Source organism: Hemicordylus capensis, chromosome 2, assembly GCF_027244095.1.
Source record: "Hemicordylus capensis ecotype Gifberg chromosome 2, rHemCap1.1.pri, whole genome shotgun sequence".
Taxonomy (NCBI): domain Eukaryota; kingdom Metazoa; phylum Chordata; class Lepidosauria; order Squamata; family Cordylidae; genus Hemicordylus; species Hemicordylus capensis.
Window position 1 is genome coordinate 36,449,467 of NC_069658.1, and position 24,735 is coordinate 36,474,201.

Here is a 24,735-nt window from a genome sequence, read left to right on the forward strand (position 1 = left end):
GCTGATGGTGAGATTCAGCGCTACAAAGCCAGATTAGTAGCAAAAGGATGTTCACAGAAATATGGAGAAGATTATGATGAAACCTTTGCACCAGTGGTTAAACATATTACAGTAAGGACTCTGTTAAGTATTGCTGCTAGCAAAGGAATGCATGTTGAACACCTAGACGTGAAAACTGCATTCTTGCACAGCAAACTAGAAGAGGACATTTACATGCAACAACCACCAGGTTTCTTAGAGAAAGGCAAAGAGGACCATGTATGTAAACTGCAAAAGAGCATGTATGGTTTAAAACAGGCTGCCAGAGCATGGAACATAAAACTAAATGATATGCTGTTTTAAGAAAACTTCAAAAGAAGCAACGCGGATCCCTGCCTATACACGAGGTGCATAGATGGCAAGTGGACTTACATTTTGGCGTATGTTGATGATTTGATTCTTGCCTATGAAAATACAGATGACAGCAAGGAAATAATGCATAATCTGAACAGAGATGTGGAAGTCAAGCAACTTGGCAACATTGCACACTACTTGGGCATTCAAGTACAAAGAGAGAAAAATGGAAGTTTCCTCATCAACCAAGAACAGAAATTAAAGACTTGATAAACCTGCTCAGACTGGAAAATGCAAATCCTACACCAGCTCCAATGGAAATGAACTACATAAAGCAAGAAGATCAAACTGAGCCACTATCTGACAACCACAGATATCGTGAAGCATTGGGTAAGCTTTTATACATTAGTACACTCACTAGGCCAGATATTAGTACAGCAGTTGGCTTACTTTGCAGAAAGACTGCATCACCAACAGTTAAGGACTGGAATGCAATTAAGAGACTTATTAGGTACCTAAAAGGTACTGCACACTTTAAGCTCAAGCTACCAGCTAACAGTCAACCAAAACTAGGAGCATACGTAGATGCAGACTGGGGTAGAGATCTAACAGAAAGGAAATCCACCAGTGGTCACATATTTTTTATGGAGATGGAGCCATAAGCTGGTCAAGCACAAAGCAAGACATAGTAGCATCATCAACCACTGAAGCAGAATATGTATCAGCTGCACAGGGCTGTCACGAGATACAATGGCTGTGTCAACTACTGAAGGACCTAGGTACAGATGTACCACAGCCCATACCAGTGTATGAAGACAACCAAAGCTGCATTCAACTCTCCAAACAAGAAGATGTAAAGGGGCGTACCAAACATATTGATGTAAAGTACCATGTAGTGAGAAATGTGCTCCTACTGCACTCCTATTATCATTCTGGCATAAAGCTAATTTATCTGAGGTATGAAGCAGGCAACATAAACAAAAAGCTCTCTTATTATTATTATTATTATTATTATTATTATTATATTATATTATATTATATTTTATTTTATTTTATTTTATTTTTATATTTATATAATGCCCTTTGTCCTAAGACCCCAGGGCGGTTTTTCTCAGGCCGATAAGAAAGCAATACCAACTTTTGCTCATTATTAAGTGACAGTGTATATAATGACATTGCCTTAGGTTGCTGTTAGTGTTGTTGAATCCCAGAAGCTCTCTCCTTTTTCATCTTATTCAGTGCCCATCACAGTAGAACAAAATACACATATGGACAGCCTGTTATCTCTCAGAAGCAGGTTGTCCATATAAATTTTCTGCGATTGTGATGGGCATATCCCACTTTGTTAACTCCTACTGTACCTTCACCACTACCTGCAACACTGCCAACGAATGCTTTTAGGGTGCTCTGCGGCATAGCAGACTCTGGTAGCACTAGACTCTGGTAGCACTACTGGGTCAAGGGGTGTCTTTTAGGCTGTGAGTTAAGGCTCATAAGAACATAAGAACAGCTTTGCTGAATCAGGCCCAAGAAGGCCTATCTAGTCCAGCATCCTGTTTCACACAGTGGCCCACCAGATGACTCTGGAAAGCCCACAAGCAAGAGGTGAGGGCATATCCTCTCTCTTGCTGTTGCTCTCCTGCAACTGGTATTCAGAGGCATCGTGCCTCTGACACTGGAGGAGGCCTATAGCCACCAGACTAGTCGCCACTGATAGACCTGCTATTCAGCTCTAACTCGAATCCTCCCTCTTCCTGATGCTTTCAAAATATTTATTTGTTCGTTTGTTTACATTTTTATATCCCCCTCTTCCTCCAAGGAGCCCAGCGCAGTGTACTACGTACTTAAGTTTCTCCTCACAACAACCCTGTGAAGTAGATTAGGCTGAGAGAGAAGTGACTGGCCCAGAGTCACCCAGCAAGTATAATGGCTGAATGGGGATTTGAACTCGTGTCTCCCCAGTCCTAGTCCAGCACTCTAACCACTACACCACGCTGGCTCTCTCAAAGACACCCATACTATTAAAGAAACGTGAGTACAGTATATATATTTTGTGGTTCCGGATTTTGCACACCCCTAAGCAAATGTCAAGCTGCCAGTTTTACAGAACTTAGTAATATTGAGCAACAGTGTTTCATAACTGGGAGTAAGAGAAAAGGTGTGAAGGACTATTTTTTTTGTGTGTGTTTCTTTTTCATTTTCTCTTATTATCTATTTGTGAGACTGGATGATACTTTTATATAGTGCTTGGTTTTTAAGTGCTGTGGAAATTAATAATAATGGCTGATATCCAGAATAGCATTGCATGGTGCAGCAGTGCTGAGTTTCAGACTACTGCTGCGTGGTCTCATGAGTAGGAGAAGGGGTGATTTTTGTCAATCTCCCTTCCCTCTGAAGCCCACTGTGCACCAACAAATATATGATCCTGAGGGTCAGTGCTAGCCTGGATGTTGTTACTACTACTACTCCTACTCCTACTACTCCTAGTACTGTTTTTAAGGATGTCATACACACCCTTGTAGAACCACCAGTGCTTTATTTATGATGGAGGCATAAACACTTGTGGATAGCACACTATAGCAGTGCTTGGGGAAAAAGGACACTTACTGATTGTGTGGAAAAGCCCTAAGCAAGTTTGTGGAATGCAGATCTGTGTATTTACATACATATATACATTTGTATAGAATTAGTTAACGTATTTCTCTGCAATCATAAAATATAATGACAAGCCAATATTATTATCTTTGGCCTTCCCTTGCTCTACTGCTTTAAACTTTGGGCAATCACAAAAATAAGCAGCTCCTAATGCCTGAAATGTGTGCATGTCAAGAAATGTTAAAGTGACTATTTGTTTTTGAATTCAGAATTCTGGCTTAAAAATACATTCATTTGCAAAGCATTATGTCTTTGTTTTATTTGTTGTTTGGAGGTACAGAAAAACCCATCTTACGAAGTCAGATACCTGAAGTGCAATAATCTAGAGAAATTAGATGTGCTTAAAATCTGGCTGAAGTCAGTGGGACCTTAAGTCCCACTGATTTTAGAGCTGATTTAAATGCAATAGCTGCTATATAGATGGTACTGAAGAACATTTACTTAGGTAGATACTCTGTATAAGATACATCAACTGAAATCCAGGCTCATGAGTGATTCTGGGTCCATCATGTTTAAATGGGTCTTAGCCTCTCTGCTGGCCAATGAACCTGTAGTATTTGCAATGGCGTCATGATGTTGGCAGCGCACAGTGTTCAATTTTTTTGGTGGGCCACCACTGCCACAGCCACTGCAGACACTACCCTGCTCACCAGTTGCCTCCCCCTGCTCATCTGCCACCTCTCCCCAGCTCATCTGTTCATTCTTCCCCTCCAGGCCTCCCACTCTCACCTACTGTCTCCACTAAGTCCACTGTAGCTGCAGCCAGCTTGCTAAGATTTGCCAGCCGTAGCAAGGTTGCTATAATGATGTCATGGCCTGGTGCTGACATCATTATACCGTACCATGGCTGGCAAACCACATCAAGCTGGCCATGGCTACTATGACTTTAGTGGAGCTGCTGCAGGTGAGTGGAGATTCCGAGGGTGCGGAGAGGAGGCTGGTGAGTGGTGCTCAGTGGCCCCTCTTCTCAGGCAGCCTGAAATGGATTGTGTCCATGGAACATATCTGCTCAATTATGGAGTTGCCACTAAGTACTGCACACCAACAGGGTTGCCACTTGAGCAACAGAACAATGGCATTTTAAATGCTGCACATGTGTGCACTAAAAGCCATTTAAATGTGATGCCTGCTATGTGGAGTGTCTACACAGGTCAGTCCTTTTGGTTGGCTTCCTGAAGGTAGCTACACATATGTAAAGCCATCCCGCAATGAGAGGTACTTCTGTATTTACCCAAATCAAACACTACTCTGAATTTAAGACCACCCCCTTAAAATTTAGAGGTTAAATACATGTTATACCTGCATTTACGTGAAAAGAATAGGACTCTGAATGTTAAGATGGCCTCCTGATTTCTAATATCAAAAAACTTGGAAAAAAATCTATTCTTGGTTTCAGGTAAACCAACCACCCTGAGCCATTTTTGGAAGGACATTATATAAATCAAATAAATAAAAATAAATAAATAAACAAATACAGTGGTCCAGTTCAGACGTAACACAGAACTGTGGGTCCAATGGAACCTCAGTTCCACGCACCTCCTCCCACTCTCCCATCGCATTCAGACATTGGGGAGAGCTATCTCTCTGCAGTCAGTGAGACTGCAGAGAGATAGGGAAGCTGGCTGTGCTGGCTTCCTTCTTTCCTGAAATTGGCACAGCCAATTGGGCTGGAATGAGGGAGGAGCTTCCTCCCTCAACTCCAGTTCTGTGGGGCCCCAAATGGTGGTGCCGGTGTCTAGATGTAATGCTGGCACTGCAGAAATGGGGTTTGTGGCAGTTAAATTCCACTCTGACTGAAGATTTAGAGTGGAGTTTGGCGAGGGAAACCACGGGTTGCTTTCCCCCACAAACTCCATTGCCCCAAATTCAAATGTTTGGGTTAGGAAACGTGAGGTGAAGGGACCGCCAGTCTCCTGTTGCATCTGCCAGTAAGTGTTTTGAATTATTAAACACATGGGACGAGGTCATTCACAAAGGGAAAGTGGCACTCTTATCTGGCCTGAGATGAAATAGCAAAATTAAATGAAGTTGCATTTTCCTTGGCTTCCCCACAGTATATTTGATAGCACTTTTCCAATATGGTCCTAATTTAAATAGATGCACCAAATACAGGTAGATTGCCTTGATAAATGCTGTATGTCTTTTAAAACTGTCTGTTTGCTAACCCTCTAATTCACAATGAAGTGGAAAGTAAATGCTTAGAAATGGTTTATACACCATCCCCACTCCCAGTTCCTTGGACATTCAGGGTCCCATGAGCTAAACGTCACTGTCTGGTTTGCAGTGTGATTGGTTAAGTGCTTCTCCTGTGAAGCTGGATCCCTTCTGGCTTGGAATGGCAGGTAGGACTCTGCTTGTTCGGAGAGGTTCTCCTGTTAGCGCTGGCAAGAAAGAGTACAGCAGCTGCCTCTGAGAAAGCCCTGGTTTGTGGAATTTGGTGGTTAGTGCTGGTGGGAGGATAGAAGTGCCAGTTCTTAAGGAATTTGAAGAGAAGGATTTCAACTCCTTGTTGCTTGGAGAAACTTGGCTGGGCAGTAGTTGGGCTGCAAAAGAGCAAAGAAAGATAAATCAAAACCAATAAACAATACCGTTTGTAAGTGTACTCTTTTCATGGTGCTGCAGTGGGCTCTGCTAGAGGCCACGGAGATGATTTATTTATTTTACAGTTCAGTTTCTATACCGCCTTTCATAAAATGCATCCCAAGGCAGTTTACAAAAGTTAAAATACAATAAAATGCCATAAAAACCACATTAAAATCAATTTGGGGAGGAAAAAAGAGAAACGTAAGAAAACACCAAAAAGCAGCAATCATAAAAAACCAAGACAGAGCAGCAGGAGAGCAGATAGACCAGCAACCTCTAATAAAAAATAATTAAATTAAATACCCCAAGGGGTGACCAAGACTTTACACCCACTGGGAAAGCGTGTGCGTGTGTGTGTACACACACACACACACAGTATGGCATGTTTGGCGTGTATAACTAGTGTGTGTTACTTTCTTTGTAACACTGTCATGACCTTGAGGTTCTCTCCATCTGCAAGAGGGTAGCAGCGCATGCACTCCAATTGCCCCTATTTTTCAGGGACAGTCTAGGAAGCTTGTGATTTCACAGATTGGGACACCCTAGCCACCACAGAGAGGAGTCAGGCCTCCAGAGCCAACATTGATCAGGCACTAGGACCAGGTGGGTGCCATAGCAGCCTCAAGAGCAATCATGCACACTTGCCAACCTGGGGGAAGGAAGTGGAGTTTCCATGGGTGGGATTGACTGAGCTACCAAGGTAGGCCCAGGGTGGGGAAATACCTGGTGCAGCTGACACTGCAGAAGGCTCCATCTCTGTCCTGCCACAACTATGCCTGCAACATGGGTCAGCAAGCTTCATTATAGGCCTCCGTAGTGATAAAGAAAAGGGGAGGGGCAAGTGATCCTGCCATGAGGGAACGAGCAGAGCCAATGAAGGCAGAAGGGAAGAACTGGTGGCAGGGTGACACCATAATCCAGTAATTTGGAGTCAATAAACAAAAGCAACTGTGAGTTGTTTCTCTTTGCTTTGGCTATGTTATTCAACAGGTATGTCCACCAATGGCCTGTTTGATGTGGAACTGCCTCTGTGGGGAAATTCCAACACAATCCTTGTGAACTTGCAAATCACTGCCCCTATTTTGTCTCTGTTTTGCCTTCTTGGGAGATTTTGTAGATGCCTTAAAATGTATTGTGTTCACAATGGCTAACTTTGATCTATTTAGTTCCCTGGATGGTGTACATTGCAAAAGTACAAAGCAATATAATAAGGAAAAGAAATAAAACAATTATGGAGAGATGATACTGGCAGTCAATAAAAACCAGCTAAACCATAAATCAACAACTACAACCAGGTACAGTATATGAGATGCTAGAATGCCTATGCAAATAAAAATATTCACCTATAGTCGGAAATACATCAGTGTTGGCACCAGGAGAACTTGTCTGAGGAGGGCAATCAAAATATGGGGCACTTGGACAGAAAAAGGCCCTTCTCCAGTCACCACCCGCCTGACCACAGATGGTAGTGTAACCCAGAGAAGGACCTCTAATGAAGATGGTAAGGGCAGATTCCTATGATAGAAGACGATTCTTCAGGTAGCCATGGGACCTGTGATTGTTGAGCTTTTAGCTTGCTCCCCTGCATCTCTCAAAGTTAAGTCCCTGAGTGGGGGAATGGATACATCTTGCCTGGGAAAAACTAAGTCTGTGGAAATACTTCTGTGTGTGGTTTCTCAAATGTGGCAACTGTAGTTGTCAATCAGGCTCAGATGTGGAAGTGGTAACAGATGGGCCAGAGGGAAAGGCAGGAAACAGTGATGTAGCAGGAGTGATGGAGGATGGAACTATTGTTGACTGGGGGAAGGCACTCTCATCCTTTCTTAGCCCCTGCGGGCAACACTCACTGCTTTTACACTGATTGGCTTTCTTTCCTTTATTATTCATCACATGGCCTCCACACATTTCTAAAATTAAAACCAACCACACAAACTGGTAAAAAGAAAAAAGAATGTAGAATTTTGATTTATAACTGCTTCCTTTGTAAACACCAAGAAATATTATGCTGGTTTAACTAAGGCTTTATTCAGAAGCAACTCCATTTTCTCTGTCTTTCTGATTCCATCCCGCATACTTTCTACAGGATCCCCACAGGGACAAACATCAAGACAACAAAACACAACAGATAACTAGATTGAATACAACACATTCCTCCCCTTTTTAATAACCAAAATTGAATTAGTTTAAAATTTAGTAACAAAGCCTTGAAGTATTTTAGATGGTCTCCACACACTTCCACCAAGTTTTGAGTCCTTTGGCACAGGAGCTGTTTGAGTCCCACCTCCCCTCCCCTGGTACCAAGGATTGTCCATTGCTTTCATCAGCCACATCTGTGAGGTCAAAACTGGAGGCAAGATCAAATTCCTCTCCAGTTCCTCTCTGGAGATTAGATTCCCTTCCCTCTTGTCATGCTGGAAAGTCTCGAACTGTTCCATTACTTTCCATCATCCAATATGACTGTATCTCCTTGGATTCCAATTATTTGTTTTGGTCCAGAATATTGGGAACATCCCTTTCTCACTTTATATGGCAACCACACTCAACAAAGTCCCCCACCTGAAATGTTGCACCCTGTTTCTGATCCACATATAATTTGTGTTTTTGTTGCTTCTTCCTTACCCGATCACGAATCTCTTCATCTGCAGGGTGAGATGGCATGGAAAACCCAATCAGTTGCTGCTGTTGGGTAAGTTTGGTGGTAGCTTTGCATCTTCTCAAGCAGTTCAAATGGTGATTTTCCAGTAGTAGGAGTAGTTTGCTAAGCAAATAGAGTTTCACGGATTGCCTCTTTCCAGGGTTGTTATTGTTGTGTAATAGCCGGTTGTAAACTTTCCTTCATTAACTTGTTCATTCATCCCACTAAGCCACTCCCTTGAGGACGGTAAAAACAAAGAGTCTTGTGTTTTATCCCATGGTTATTCAAGTATTGCTCCATTTCAAAGGAGGTAAGCTGTGTCCCATTGACAGTCACTAGTTCTTTAGGAAGACCTCCTCTTGCAAAAATTGCAGCCATGAACTGGATCACCTTGTTGGTAGTAATGTTGTCAGCAAATGAAACTTCTGGCCATAACAAATCTTTGTTTTGTGGGTTGGTAATCAAAAGGCCCCATTATATCCAGAGCACGCCTTTCCCAGGGACCATTGGGATACTTTACAGGAGTCAAGGGGTGGTAAACGTCCTTCAATTTGTCACATATAGCACAAGCTATACAGTGCCTAATTACATCTTCAATGTGTTTGTCCATACCTGCCCACCAAAAACTTTCTTTTATTTACTCATGCCCAGGTGACCTTGGTGGGCAATTTTGATAACTTTTGCTTGTAAGGAGATTGGCACCACCAAACGATCAGTCCTCCTCACCAGGTCACTTGAAAAGGGACAATGTTGTTCAGGTACCTTGTTTTTGCATGGCCATTCATTAGTTATGTGAGGTTTAAGTTCAGTAAGTGCTTGATCAGCACTGAGGGCCGCTTTCCATTCAAAATATGTGATCACTCCATGAGTGGATGAAGTTCTTTGTGCAATTACTACATCCTCTTCTTCTGTCATATCCTCTTGGCCTGGAAGTGGAAGCTGAGATAAACAATCTGCAGTTGTATTCCGAACACCTGGAAGATACTCAACCTGGAAATCAATGTCCTTAAGTCTGGTGAGCCATTTGGCTATTCTTGGCATTGCTTGACTTGATCCCTGAGTAGTTAATAAAGCAGATAGGGGTTTATGGTCTGACTGTAAAGTGAATTTTCTGATCCACAAGTAAGTCCTGAAGTGCCTCACCACCCAGAAACATGCTTTTTATTTTCAGAATAAAAAACAGAAAGAATAAATCTCCTCAGATGCAGTAAGCACTCTGGAAGCAAAGGCAATTGTAACTCCCCTGTCCCCTTTTTGATGGGTCAAGACAGGACCCAAACCATATTCAGAAACATCAGTGGTTACAATAGCGTGGCTGTTGTTGTCAAAAGAAGTGAGAGAGGAGCTTTCAGCAATGGTAGATTTGATAGTCTGAAAACTAGCCTTGCAGGATGCATCCCAATTAAATGCTACATTCTTTTTAAAAGAAGATGTAATGGAGCAACTTTTGAGGCAAATTGTTTAACAAATTTAGAGTAATATACACAGAGGTGGGTCTCACAATCAGTGAGACCCGCTTTTGCCGCTTTTGCGGGGAGAGCGGGCTAATCTCACTGATTGTGAGAAAGGGCTCATTGTATGTCCCAAGTACATCACCGAGTGTGTGCAAAGTGGACATTTCTCTTTAGGGATAGTAAGTCCATGTTTCTAGAGTTTTCTTAAGATGTCTTTCAGTTTAGCATCATGATTCTCAATGGTTTTGCCATTCACTAAAATGTCATCCTAAGAGTAAGTGCCATCTTTCTGACTCTAACCACCCACACTCTTTGCAGGATCCCCACTGGGACAAAGATCCAAACAACAAAACAGAAAACTAGGTAGAATACAACAAATTTTTTCTGCCAAATTTCTTTTATGGTCTGGGAACAACTCTTAATGAAAGAAAGAAAAATCCATTGTGTGTATCTGAGCCAGTTAAAGGGGTTAAAATGAACCCTTTAAGAGGCTCAGGGTTTATTAAATAATAAAATATAATAGAATGCCCATAGCGCTTTTCCCTGCATACAATGGATATTTTCTTTGAGGAGTTTACTGTGATGATTTATAACTCCCAGAAAAACTACTTTGCTGAACCAGAAAAGCTGCTTCAGTTTGATGTCAGCTTAAATAGAGAACCAACACTATTAGTGCTTCAGCAATGGAAAGGAACAACAGCCCCAGACACTGAAGATTAGCCAACAGGGTTGGTAGCCTTAGCAGCCAAGGAGAAAGTGGGGCTGTTCACACTATCAGTTTGGGAGCTGTGCACACTCCCAGTTTTCAACTGTGTGTGTGTGTGTGCAAACAACTAGGCAGGGGGAGGGGAGTGATTGTGTATGAGGCAGGAGCTGAGTAGGACAGTGCCATCCTACCCAGCTTTCACATCCAACATTTTACCAAGGTAGGAGGAAAAGCTCCTGCCAAACCTTTGGGGACAAGTGGCCAAATTCATATGGTCTGAATTTGGATTGGTTTGCAAACCGATATTGGTTAATGCATTTAATTTGTATGTCATTATACAAATGACATAAATTATATAATAATTATAATTAAATTATAAATTATAAATTAAATAATAAATAAATACATAAAATTATTCTCTGTGTGGTGAAACTCCCCATGGAAACATCCATGGAAACATTTTATTTTGTCTCTTGTCATATATATATATATGGAAGTGGAGTGGGGATATGGGAGGGATTCTTGTGCAGGGTATGCATTCTGGAAATTGGATACTGATACTGATACTGATGTTGTTTCATTTTATTTTGCGGTTATAGCAAGATCTTAATGTTGGGATGCCACGTGCCACGTTACCTGGTTGCTTGGGTGGCCCTGTGGTCTGGCGAAGGGCGTGGCATCCCTCCTGTGGGGCTTTCATTCCCTTCAGGGGCAGTAGGGATGAGAAGGGTCCAGGCTGCTCTGATCCCCTTGGCGTTGAGAGAACAAGGCAGGGAGAGCTGCAGGAAACAGCTCCAGGGAGACAGCTAGGTTGGGTGTGTCAGGGAAGCAAGGTCAGGAAGGTGGCGGGGCTGGAAGTAGGCTTTAAGCCCTGTCAGCTCTGCACTGGGATATTTAAAGACAAGGCAGCTGATGAGGAGGAGCTGGTTCTGATTATGGGAGCCAGGAGTTCTCCAGGAGAAGGAACTGGATGAATGCAGCAAGCCAGGAGGAGGACTCAGGTGACAAACCAACCTCCTCCCCTGGCTGTTCCTGAGGCTGACCTTTTTTGGGGGTGCTTACCCAGTCATTCTGGAGTTCAAGAAGGGCTGGGAACCCACCCCATCCCCTGGGACAATAAACCATCATCATCATCATCATCATCATCATCATCATCATCATCATCATCACCATCATTTAGAGAACCAGATTTTTTGGAGCTGTTTTCTTGAAAAGAATAGTCCAAGTCCTCAGCTGGTGTAAGTCATTAGGCATCAGGCATGTACCCCTTGGTTCACACTGAAAGTATCAATGAGATGAAAAAAGGTGTGGTCTCTAGGCGCATTTCAACACCCTGCTCCCCAGAGAGTAAGGCTGTAAAATAAGTTGGAAGTTTTGGATCATAAGAGAAGATTTGAAGTTCTTTATGAAGAGGATTTATTCTATGGCTTCTAATGTTTTCCCCCAACATGTTTGGTATATGGAAGATATGGTTGATGTTCATGGGAGACAATACGAACGAATACATGGACACTTGAAAAAGTAATTTGACACAGCTTATCACCAGGTTGCTGTCATCTTAACATATTTCATGGACTATATAGTTCTCTTTTGATTGGATGTTGTTTAGTGCATCTTATGTTTTGTTAGCATTTTTACTTTGTATGATCTATCACTATTACCATTTCTATGTGATTCTATAATCCATAATATAGTCAAAGTTTATACTGAAAAGTTTATACTGAACTTATTTATAGCCAATAACTTGACATACCCAGCAGTGCTTCTTAGTGGTTACCATTTCCTGTTTTTATTAACCATTTAGTCTCTTAAACAACATTTCTGCTGTTCTCTAAATACATGCACCACAATAAATACTTTATTTGGAAGCACAGGGTGAATTCGTGACTTCTGCCTATGGCTGCATAAGCAAGTTCCCTTTATAAGAAACTAGAGGCAGCTGTGTCTGGTTTATCTTCTACGGCTTTGCAAACAAATCCTTGCATTGCCAGCTCAAGTCAGAGTAAGCCTCATGACCCAGGTTCTGCTAAGGTGTTGTTGAAAACCAGATGGCTGGAATCTAGCATTTAAAGTATGTTTATTATATTATATTATATTATATTATATTGTATTATATTATATTTTTATTATTAGCAAAATGTCCACCATCATAGCAGAGTATGAGAGACGTCCACAGGTGTCCCTTGTTATCCATGGGGGTTCTGTTCTGCTCTACAACCATGAATAACAAAAAAGTGGATAACGAGACCTTGAGTCAAACCCTTGGGGTTTGGGGGGTTAGGTTTCTAGAGCTTCGAAAAGTGTTAAAAGGGGATGAGGCAGAAATAAGACAAACAAAGAAGCATACCATGCTGTCCAGGTCTCCAGTTGTCTAGCAGTGCCCCCCACCCTCAATCCAAAATACCTCAAATTTTCCTTGATAAATTGCAGGAAAGAAAGAACCACAAAATGGCTCCGTGGTGCAAAATGGTGGCCAGAAATTACATCCTAAGTCATTTCCAGCCCCCCAGGAACCTTTGAATGAATTTGGAATTCATTCAAAGGTGAATTTGGAGTATTTTTTGAACCGTGTATAACGAGGTTGGGTCTATATAGCCCCACTGCGGATATGCAAAACCATGGTTGCTGGGACCATGGATAACAAGGGCCACCTGTATATTGCATGAACCTTGGGAAAATCTACATCATTCTGTGTTATTCTTGGTAGTGGGGACCAGGCCCCCTGACCGATATGAGGGCTGTTCACATGGGGTGCTAGTCAGGGTAGGAGAGCATGTACACTCCTGATCGGTGGACCATGTGTTTGCAAAGATCAAGGTAGGAGGAGGGACAGTGATTATGTGGAAGGCAGAAGCTGTGTAAGATGGCTTTTCGCCCACCTTTGGTAAAATGCTGGGGACAGAATGTGAGTTGGCTACATTGTACCTAGCTCCTGGCTCCCACATGACCACTCTCTCACCTTGATCTTTCCAAGCACATGACTGCTGATTGGGAGTGTGCACGGCTCTCTTACCCTGGCTAGGAGCTCTTTCTGTCCTGTTTAGGGTTGTGTGAATAGCCCTATTGATGGGACCAGTCTTCTCGGCAAGTGTCCCAAGTGGCCACCTGGATTCTTGGCTTCAAAGACGTACATCTCAGTTGCACAAACAAGATGAACAGCACATGTGTTGCCACCATGCTGCTATTGGAAGTGTCACCAGTAGACCATTGCCATGAGATATAAAGGCGAGGGAAAGTAAAATGAAATCACGCTACAGTATTGTGGAATATTGAGTAGTGTTTTAGGATCTGAATAATGTAAATAGCAGAGCTGTGTGGAGTGAAACTCAACATTTACTCCACCGATGCATATCTATACACATACAGGCCAGAACTGCATTCATCACAACCTTGATCCTATCAAATCTATTTCCTTTCTTTCTTTTTTTTAAAATTACTTTTGATTGCACTTTTTCCATATTTCATGAAGCTTCACATTAGTCCTCTATAACTGTTTCAGATTTTGTGACAGAGATAATCATCCATGGAAATCATGAATCACAAAAGGCATTCAAAAGGCAAATAAATAGCATTCAAGAGAGGGTGGTGTCCAAGGATGTTTCTTGCCTGGGGCATCATTTTGGCCCAGGACTGACACTGGATATGGAGGACAGATTTTGTACCACACATGCAACAGTTTACTGTTCCTCATAGGACTGGAATGACAACTATTCACTCATACAGAAGAATGGAAATGTGTGACCTTAGATACACCACTGTTTCTGAGAGTTAAGTCTGTTCCCTGTCCAGGTGATCCCAGCCGTTGAGAAACAATCTCTCTTTTATCTTCAGAGTTCAATCCTCATTTGTCATGGTAGAATATGAGAGAAGTTAAGAGATACATACACACACGCACACTCATTCATACATGTGTGGAGACAACTTAGTTATTGTATACAAAGAAAGAAAATAAATGCTTCAGTGTTATTTGATTTGCTCTGTGTTGTTGTTTTTATTTGAGTGCGTCATGGAGGTACTGAAAAGAGGTTAAAAGAGAAAATACTGTACAGACATTTTTGTGTCAGTTGAGAATTTGGCATGGAAAAGAAATGTATGGCTAAGAAATGACCTGTTTTCTCATAATATACCAACCACACGTTATGTGTCTATGATTATTGTTATGTAATCAAATATGCTATGTAATCAAATCTGTTATGATTACATATGTTATGTAATCAAATCTACCTACCTACCTACCTACCTATCCATGTGGTTGCTAAGAGTCAGCACCGACTTGACTGCACTCAATCAGTCAATCAATAAATCAGTCAAATATGCACAGATATGTAGCCCTGGCTTGTTCAGTCATAGAGGTTAAGAGGAAATCTTGTATGGATGCTGTTTGTTTCCACTCTGTCCAAAGGTGTTGCATTGCTGCAGATCAGGGGAGTAGCTATAATTGAATAAGGGTATGTGTGTCCCTGGGCCCCTGAGGGAAAGGGGGCCCACCTCCATTAACTGAGCCACAGCTTGCTCTTTGCTTTCCTTCTCCTGCCTCTCCAGAGAGGACGGCATGGAGTGGGGGGTGTAGGGCCCATCTTCACCTTTTGTCCCAGGGCCCACTTCAGCCTTTCGTATGCCCCTGCTGCAGATGTGTATTATAGTGTTACTGGAATAGTCACATTCATAGCATTGGACTTTTCTCCTTAGTTATTTAGTTAGGGTGTGACCCAGCAGAATGACTGACTAAGTAGGCAATTCTTTCTAAGAAAGCAAGCTGCAACTTCCTAACTTGTATACATGAGACATAATTTTCATATATGACAGGGAGCTTTCCAGATTACAGGCTACAACAGCACTGAAATGCTTCGGCTTGGCAGGATCGAATTGAAAACGTAAATAAAGGGTTTTGTGCAAAGCCACCAGCAGGGGGAGCAGTCTTTTCTAGCTTGCGCAAACCTCCTACAACGGGAAAACACAGCTTTTTTTCCTCCAATGTTGTCGCACTGTATCACAAAGATAAAACCTGAAAGAAGGCATCGGAAATGTGAACGGCATCTTGCTGACAGCGCAGGCACTGCGATGTTGAAACACAGGTAGTAAGGAAGCATACTTAACAGACATGTAGTGACACTGTAGTAGCGTGTAACCTGGAAAGCATGCAGGATACAGAGTACAACACTATTCTACCTATACCATGTAGAAAATCAGCATATGTTAAATGGCCCTAAAACTTTGGCAGAAGAGTTTTAGAGCCATTTTACACTGTGAGGATGTTGCTAGTGGAGGTCCTGAATGTGGATCAAGGTACTGCAGAGCAGCAATCTTGCATGCTACAGGCCAGGAGGGTGTGCGTTCACATATCGTGCAGATTTACCCCAAAGTCCCTGCGAGCTATTGGGGAGCACTTCACACACCATTTGGGTTTTTCACTGTGCATTAGAGTGTAACTCGATTTATATCATTGATTTGAAAAATGCATTTTTTGCATTGTTTTTTTTGGGACAACTTCAAGTTCTCAGTAAAGCCTGGCAGTAAATAAAGCCTGCATTGTGAAGAATACCCAGTAGATCTTTTCGGTGTTAGAGTCACTTGTTATGAACTGGGGTGTGGTGAGTTTGTCTGTGGAAAGAACATGTAAATAAGGTGCTGTCCATGGGATGCTAGTATAACAACTGGAGAGGTGCTGAGTGGGAAGGTAAGGGTTATACAAGATTTTCCTAATGTAAATGTGACAGAAGATATAACCTTCTGTAAATGTAACAGGAGATAACATCAGTGTGCAAAAATTGTAAACTTCTCCCTGAAATTGGGTAGAATCTAGTGGTTTCAATGTGGCTTGTTCTAATTTGCTAAATAAAGAAAAGAAACTTTACACCTTGTTTTGAACATTCTGTGAAATGCAGTCACTTCGCCATAAACATTTTAATGCTGAGATGGAGGATTTGGGAGCTTTGATGAATGTTGATTGGGAACTAATACTATCTGAGGTTACTCTCATGACCGCACAAAACGAGGCGAAGGGAGCCCGGCCTGGTTTTGTGTGGTCGTGTGCAGCATAGGAAGCCACACCACTCCTGGCTGCTAGCCCTACTAAATGCCCCCCCCCCGCTAAACGAGGTTAGCGGAGTGAGCGCTCTGCTAACACCATTTGATTAACAATGAGTCGCCATGGTGCACCTCCGCACCGCAGCAACTCATGAGGAGACCCTTGACTGGGAGGCTACCATGAGCCTCCTGGCCTTGGGGGTCTCCCCAGAATGCCCTGCACACTTGCGCAGGGCATGCTGGGACTTCCAGGGGCTGGGCGGCCCCTGGTCCCTGCCGCCCCTACCGGCTCCATGACAGAGCTGGTAATCATGTGGGCAGCCGATCTAGCCACCCAGGGCTAGGCGCAGGATGGTTTGCGGGGAGAGCGCAGGATCGTCTGCACAGAGAGAGCATATTTATGCAAAAGGAAGAGGACTCTGGATTTACGACGACCTTCCAATTTCTAACATCAGAGAACTTGGGAAAAACCTAGCCTTGGATTCAGGCAAATATGATATTTCACATTCAGCCATCATGTTCCTCTTAGTCCTTTAGAACCTTGTTTCAATTTCATTGTTGAAACATCCCCTCGCCTTTTTAAATGCCAGTGCTATTTAGTTGTGATAAACACTGAATAACCTACTTCTCTTCTGCCGTTCTGTTTTTAAGGGCTTCCGCTTGCTCTCACATTCATTCTGTTTTCAGTTTCTTTAATGTTTAAAGCTGTGAAGTTCAGATATTAAGGTTTTGTCTTAAATTGTGCAGCTTTCTAGTCCTTACCTCCTGCATTGTTTTTGATTACTGGTATCTTCTCATTTCTTTCTTATTAAAAAACACTTATTAAATTCAGTCTCCGTTTGTCTACATCCCCCTTGGGCATGCCTAAATAGGGTGCTTAATCTGCGATTGTCATGTCTTGTTCACTCATGCTTGCTGGGGGTGGTTCATATGACATCGTCATCCATCCATTGACAATATGTACGGTACTTTCCCTGTGTTTAAATCACATTGATTAACAGAGTTCTTTGAAAAGGCTGTACAACGACCACAGGTGTGGATTGCTATGAGTGCCATTGTTCTGTCTTTTTCGTATAGGCTATGGGCTTTTTAGACAGCACTCCAGATGTGTCCAAGAACATGCTGGGGTGGAAAGAATGACATAATTCTGTGTGTGATTCAAATCAGAGAAACAGCTAAGTGTGGCACTGCATCTGGAAGCACCCCTTGTCCTGCTCAAACTCTTTTCCCTCAGTAGACATTTTGTCATCAGTAGATCGGTAGACATTTTGTCATGCCATGCAGGGGCAACGCTTCCATGCGGCAGGGTGAGGTCCTCAGGTGGTCACCTCAAGTGCAGGTGTGGCAAGTGCTGAGCCCTTGCCATCACAGGTGCCATCGTGCTATCCACTGTCACCACACTTCCTCTCCTTGCTAAGGCACACTTTTCACTGATGAGGGGGTTTGTCATGTTGTCTTTTGCCTCATGCAGCAAAATGTTGTGGACTGCCCCTGTTGATATTGTGGTATTTTTGGTTAACCCATTCATTGATCCAGGCTAGCTTTTGAATGGGGTAGAGGTGGGACTAATGAACAGCCAGCAGCAAGAGCACTGGAAGCAGACAGCACTTGCCTCTCTGTGAATAATATCTATTTCAATAAATTAATATTCCTGATTCTGCTCCACTGCCTTGTCCTTGCATACTACAACTCTTTCCTCTGGATTCTACAGATATGTCTTTGCTAATCAACTGTTTGAGAGCCTTCTTGAATTCTCTAATCAAACTGCTCTGAGCCATTTTTTGGAAGGGTGGTATAGAAATCAAAGAAAGAAAGAAAGAAAGAAACAAATGCAGCACAACTGAGTTATATTTCTTTTAATTCTGAGGCTACTGTTGGCTATGGTGATGTTGATCTGGATGGACAATTCTTCTCATAGTAGAACACTAATGTTCTAACAGCTGGTGTTCTAAATATAGGATTTTTATAGGATTTTTTTTTAACTGACTGTTTTTGAAGTACAAGATAAAGGCATATGCATAAACGTTTACAACATATTTTCCATATTTATTTCTGTACAATCATCCAAGGTTCATCAATACCATTTTCCATATAAGAATGTGTCTTTCTAAATTTCTAAAGATCTGGTCTGAGTTTCTGAATGTCTTATCAGTGTAACTGAAGAGTGATTTTTAAAATTTATTTTTTATGTTTATTATTTTTTTACGGGGAGGGTGGGATGAGTGACCGATTGAGGCTATTCTCACCTGCACTGGAAACCGGGTGAAGGGAGCCCAGCTATGAGGCTGCCGGTGGCAAGCCCGCTGAATTCCCCCCCAAACAAGGTTAGCAGAGTGAGTGCTCCGCTAACCCCATTTGTCTGATCGTGTGCCACTGATCGTGTGCCACACTCATGAAGGGTCATGCGGAGGTGATGCATGTGGTGATGCTCATGCGGGGTCATGCGGGGTGATCGTGTGCCACACTCAGGCGGGGCATTCTGGGAGTCCTGGGGGCCAGGAGGCCCCCAATCCCTGCTGCCCCAACTGGCTCCGTGATGGAGCTGGTAATCATGTGGGGGCCCAATCCAGCCGCTCAGGGCAAGCTGCCTGCTCATCTGTGGGGAGAGAGGGTCAAGCCCACTCTCCCCGGAGAACCCTCTTAGGCTCTCCACACTGCTCGTGAGGAGAGCCTCATTATTTATAAGTGTTTCTTATGTACAGTACAGTTACCATATTTCGCTTCAAAATCTTTCAGCATTTGTGCAACAGAGTAATTATTTGGATAACTTGAGAAACTCCATTTGATTTGCAGCCGAGAAGAGCAATGCAAACATGGCAGTTCTGCTGCTAGCTAAAAACTGATAGTTTGCATTTCAAGTCACTGAAATGGTATAAACTGCTGAAACAATATGCTGACTGTTAGGAAAAACTATGAGCTTGTGGTTAGCTACTTGGAAAAGTTCTTTCCTTGTGTTATTTTTTACGTAAGACAACAATACCAACACTTGTTTATGTATTCATTATTTATTTACAGCATTAATGCAAATCCCAATTTGTTAACAACCTCTGGCTTGCAAACCAGTTTCCCATATTCAGACAAACTGGGAAACTGCAGTGTGTTAGGAAGAGAAGAGTCCAATTTCCTGCCTTCGCATATAGAGGAGAGGGAAAGGGGAAATGTGTGAACTTGAGACTTGCCACGGCACATTTTCGTAACAACAAATATGGTTTGTTGTTAAACCTAGATTTAGCCATTATGAGGCTTAAGTGGAATTACGGTCAATCATAACATCAACATATAATAGGGATGTGCATGAATCAAAGTTTGTAAACAGATTCAAAGCACAGAATTTGCACTGATTCTGAATCATGCACATCATGTGTTATAAGCCACCCAGAGAACAATCTGTTATGGGGCAGCTAACAAATAAAGTAGTTTGTTGTTGTTGTTGTTGTTATTGTTATTGTTATACTTTATTTTGCACGGAATTGTGCACAGATTCAAAGCACCTTTAAAAGTGAGAAGACCAGGTCTTTACCTGCTCCTCCACACAGCTTCCTGTTGAGGCGGTGCTCCCCCCAGCGGCCCTTGTGTGGTGGCAGCAGTGCAGCGGCAGCACGCACATGGCTTCTGCGTGTGCATGTGCAGAGGCCATGTGCATGCCATCACTATGCTGCCGCTGCTGTGCAGAGCGTTGCTGGTGAATGTGGGCTGCTGGGGGGCATGCCACTGCAGTAAGAAGCTGAGTGCAGTGGCAGAGGAGCAGGTAAGGACCTGCTCTCCTCACTCTTAAAAGTGCCGAATCTTTGCTTCCAATCTGTGTATTAAACAATTCATGCACATCCCTAATATATACTAAGGTTGTTCTCATAAACAGCTCTACCCAGGCTAGGGCAGCCCTACCAATCTAGGACCAATCTTGGTGCCCCGCAACCGGGTAGCCTGGGTTTCTTACCCAGGCTAATAGAGCACAAGGGCATGAGCACACCCTTCTAATCCACTCCCTGGTTGTGTGCACGCTCGGGCTGCCTGCAGCCCAGAGCCAGGTGGCAAGAGTGCACAGAGCCAGGTGGCAAGAGTGCCCGGCAGCAGGGAAATCCCCCAATGCACTGTGCTCCTGGGCCTTGGACTTCATCCTCCGATTCCCGGCTGTGCCGCTCACTGTCCTGCCACTCGTGTGCTGCAGTGAGTGTCAGAGCTGAGATAAATCGGTGTCCGTGTAGGGGGAGGCAGGTCCCTGGCTCCGAGAAGATAGGTCATGGGAATGACCTTAATGTCTCATACGTGCAATATTCCTCCCTTCCGGTAGTTTACTTTGAAATGTCAAGAAAAGTCTAATACTACAGTTGCACAAAGAATTGGAAAATCCCCTTGTTAGACTAAGCAGTATGTTGGGAAATAACCCTCCTTCCTCTATGATTTGAACAATGGGTTCACAAATAGTGTGGCAAGTAAAGTTGTCACGAACCACCAGTTCTGCATGAGCATGCGCTCCCAGCACAAGCCATTACTTCCACATTAGTTGTGTCCTCCGAATCCAGAAATTTCAGTGTGTCCTGCTTCACTTCCTTTCAGCAACCTGATATCTGCAACCTAGATTTGAAATTGGTTACAGATATTGGGTTGCAAGAGGGAAGTGTTGCAGGATAAGCCAACATTTGCGGGTTCGGGGGACACGACTGGAGCAGAAGTAGTGGCTTCCACTGAGAGCAGTGAGTGTGTGGAAATGGCAGTTCCCGGCAAACTTACCTGCCACATCATGTGTGAACCCGCCTAAAAGATTTGCTAACATCCAGCCTACATTCCTCAATAGTACTACGCAGGACTTATTCTAAAGGACTGCTTAATTTCAATTTCTATTCAGGAGTAATTTAGTGTGTATGTCAGCCATTACATTTTTTTCTTGAGGGCGTGCTTATGAGAAGGGGAGGGGGGAAATAGTATTTATTTTTTCATTTTATTTATTTTTTAAATTTTATATCCCACTCTTCCTCCAAGGAGCCCAGCGCGGTGTACTACGTACTTAAGTTTCTCCTTACAACAACCCTATGAAGAAGGTTAGGCTGAGAGAGAGGTGACTGGCCCAGAGTCACCCAGCAAGTATCATGGCTGAATGGAGATTTGAACTCAGGTCTCCCTGGTCATAGTCCAGCACTCTAACCACTACACCACACTGGCTCTCTAAAGCCAGCAAGTCAGCATGTTCTGGATCCCATGAATGCTATCCTTACCTTTCTGAACACAGTGGTTTAGTATGGGAGCCAAGTTATTCCGCACAGGTGTAAGGTCTTTTACTTTGGGTCGTTCTAGAGAGGCTTGTTGAAAACTTTCCCCTGCAACAGAATACATATACACATTAAAAAAACATTAGTGGTATTGTTTTTTAAAAAGATATTCAGCTTGGTGAGAATATTGATAGGGGTGGGCAATTTTAGAAGTGCACACATAGAGTCTACATGCCCCTTTCTTCTACCTACCTGGCTAGCTGAGCAAAAAGACACCTTTTTAAAAGTGATGATTCTCTCTGTTTAGGAGAGCAACTGGCCCTACCCATTCCCAGCAGAGCATCCCTCCAGTGGCTGTTGCTGGTGTCTATTCTATGTTTTTCTTTTAGATTGTGAGCCCTTTGGGGACAGCGAGCCATTTTATTGTATTTATATCTATGTAAACCACTTTGGGGGCTTTTGTTGAAAAGCAGTATATAAATACTCATCTAATTAATTCATGCATTCATTCATTCATTCAATTTCTGTTAGGGTTGTGCGGTCCCCCCCCCCGCCGTTTTGTTTTTGGCCCGAATCCGAAACCCTCCAATTTTGTTCTGTTTGAAATTGCAAAATCCAAATCTGAAATGTTTTGGATTTTAAAAAACGGCCCTGGGGCAAAACTAGTGGGTGGGGGTGGTAGTGCCCAATGGGTGGAAGCTACCACCAAATTTCAGAGGAATTGGGCAAAGGGCTGATTTTTATTTGTTTATTTGTTTGTTTATTTCGGCCCAAGGCCAGCATAAATACAAGAAAAAGAAACAACAACAACAACAAAATGCACAAAATACATAAAACATTAATACCTTCAAATACCGTATACATGACTAATTTCATTCAAATGAAACCGGTTAATCTATGCACAGCCTGGCATCTCGTGCCTCAATCACTCTAAACCGAATCTTGTTTGCTATGATTTTTTTTTTTTTGCTACCCTACTGTAAACCTACTCTGACTTAGCAGTAAGCAGAAAAAGGACCTTGTCCCCATCAGAAAGGCAATTAGAATTGTAATGAATTAATAGAGGGAAGAAAAGCTTTCCCCTTAATTCAGTATAAAATCTACATTTCAGCATCAGATGTTCTGTAGTCTCCACTTCACCGTTCTGGCAGGGGCATAATCTTTTATCATAGGGCACCTTCCCGAAGCGTCCTTCCAATACTGGCGTATGAAGGGCGTTAAGTCTAGCCGCTGAAAGAGCCCTGCGATGATCCCCGTTGGAAATCCTAAGTAAATATTCAGCAGGGGAATGACTACTGATTTGATCTCCTAGGAAAAAGCCAGAGCCTATTTGGGCAATCCCCCTGCTTCATCATATCCCAAATATGTTGAGTTATGGCCATTTTGGCCTTGCTGTGGCCCAGAGTTCTAATCAGGGGCAGGGAAATACCCAAGAATGCTAACATTACATTAATATCATTTTCCCAGCGGGTCATAACGCCATCCTCCAATATCAAAGGAGCAATGCCCTTAGAGTAAAAGATCAGATTAAGCCAATAAGAGAAAACCATTTTCCAGAGTCTCGCTTCTACAGGTGGCCACCCGATCTCGAGCCTAATAGCAGCATTTGAAACTGAGCACGGTAGTCTAAGAAGAGACCTAATAAACTTAGATTGGACCGTCTCCAACTTCGGATAATTAGTTTTGTTCCCTAGCGCACCTCCGCTGATTTTTAAAGATTTAATAGAGTTTACGCATCTTTAAGGTTCTTCCCCATAGGGAATGATGGAGGTTTCAGCAGCCCCATAACTGCACTTGGGGGGCACCGGTGTGTCTCAGAGCAAATGGTGGTCTAGAGCACATAGGGTGCCAACCACCCCCATGGATTGCTAACCAATGGGGTACTGGGTTCTGTTGTTTCTGATATGTTTTGAGTGTAGATTATCTGGTAGCATATGAGAGTGGATTCATGGTTTGTCATTGCAAATCTCATATGCTACCAGAGAATCTACACTCAGAACACCTCAGAAACAACAGAACCCAGCACCTCATGAATTAGCAACCCATGGGGGTGGTTGGCACCCTATATGCACTACACCACCACTCGCTCTGGGCCACCCCGGTGCCCCACAAGTGGAGTTATGGGGCTGCTGAAACCTCCATTATTCCCTATGGGGGAAATCTTAAAGACGTGTAAACTTCAACAAATCACAAATAATCTGCCCTTTGCCCAATTCCTTTGGAATCTGGGTTGTGGCAACCTGGCAGGGACCCATTGGGGCATTACCACCCAACCCACTCTTCTGACCCTGAATCCATTCCCAGGCTGGCATGCAGTAGCCATAGCAGGCTGGCAGGCTGGGCTCAGGCTGGCAACAAGGCAGGCATAGGTAATGGCATGGCATCATGGCAACTTGAGGCATGCAGTGCTGCAAACTAGTTCTCTCTCTCTCTCTCTCTTCCCCTCTCCCTCTCCCTCTCCCTCTCTTCAATGAGGCAGAAATGCAGAATAGTAACTACTAACTTGCTGAATGAATTGAAAGCCCCTCCTTGAACTCCCCCCACACTTGCCCCTTCTTCGACCCTTCCCCTGGTCAATGTGGGGTCAGTAAAGAGTGGCAAGAGGCAAAAGAGCCAATGGGGAACAAGGAGGGAATCATCAGCAGGTCAGGCCATGCTTTAGGTCACTGACTGGAAGGCTGGAAGGGCGGGAAATTCAAAGAGATGTCAAACACAAAATGGAGACTGACTCAGAGATCGCCACAGAATGGTGATCCGAAACAACAAAACATTTTGTAGCTGAAACAGGGACGTTTTATTCTGTATATAAAACTTTCAGATCTGGAAAATGAGTGTTCCGTTTTGTCTACAAAACACCCAAAATGGGCTGTTTCGGGTACAAAGTGTTTTGTATCAGAAACATATCACACATCCCCTGTTTCTGTACTGCCCTTCCAAAAATGGCTCAGAGTGGTTTACACGGAGAAATAATAAATAAATAAGATGGCTCCCTGTCTCCAAATGGCTCACAATCTATAAAGAAACATAAGATAGACACTGGCAACAGTCACTGGAGGTATTGTGCTGGGGTGGATAGGGCCAGTTACTTTCCCCCTGCTAAATAAAGAGAATCAACACATTAAAAGGTGCCTCTTT

The 24,735-nt window shown here is 43.1% G+C and overlaps 1 protein-coding gene across 8 annotated transcripts in view; it reads right to left on the reverse strand.

Moving 5' to 3' along the window:
* Nucleotides 1–709: 709 nt before the first annotated feature.
* Nucleotides 710–24,735, reverse strand: part of ANKRD55 (ankyrin repeat domain 55) — a 115,229-nt gene continuing 91,203 nt past the window's right edge. For all 8 annotated transcript variants that reach the window (XM_053300246.1, XM_053300242.1, XM_053300243.1 and 5 more), the window contains 2 exons: nucleotides 21,607–21,708; nucleotides 710–5,531 (listed from right to left, as the gene is read on the reverse strand). In XM_053300246.1, the coding sequence (XP_053156221.1) occupies nucleotides 5,248–5,531; nucleotides 21,607–21,708 (386 nt within the window). In that variant the 3' untranslated portion in view covers nucleotides 710–5,247. The remainder of the gene's footprint in view (nucleotides 5,532–21,606; nucleotides 21,709–24,735) is intronic.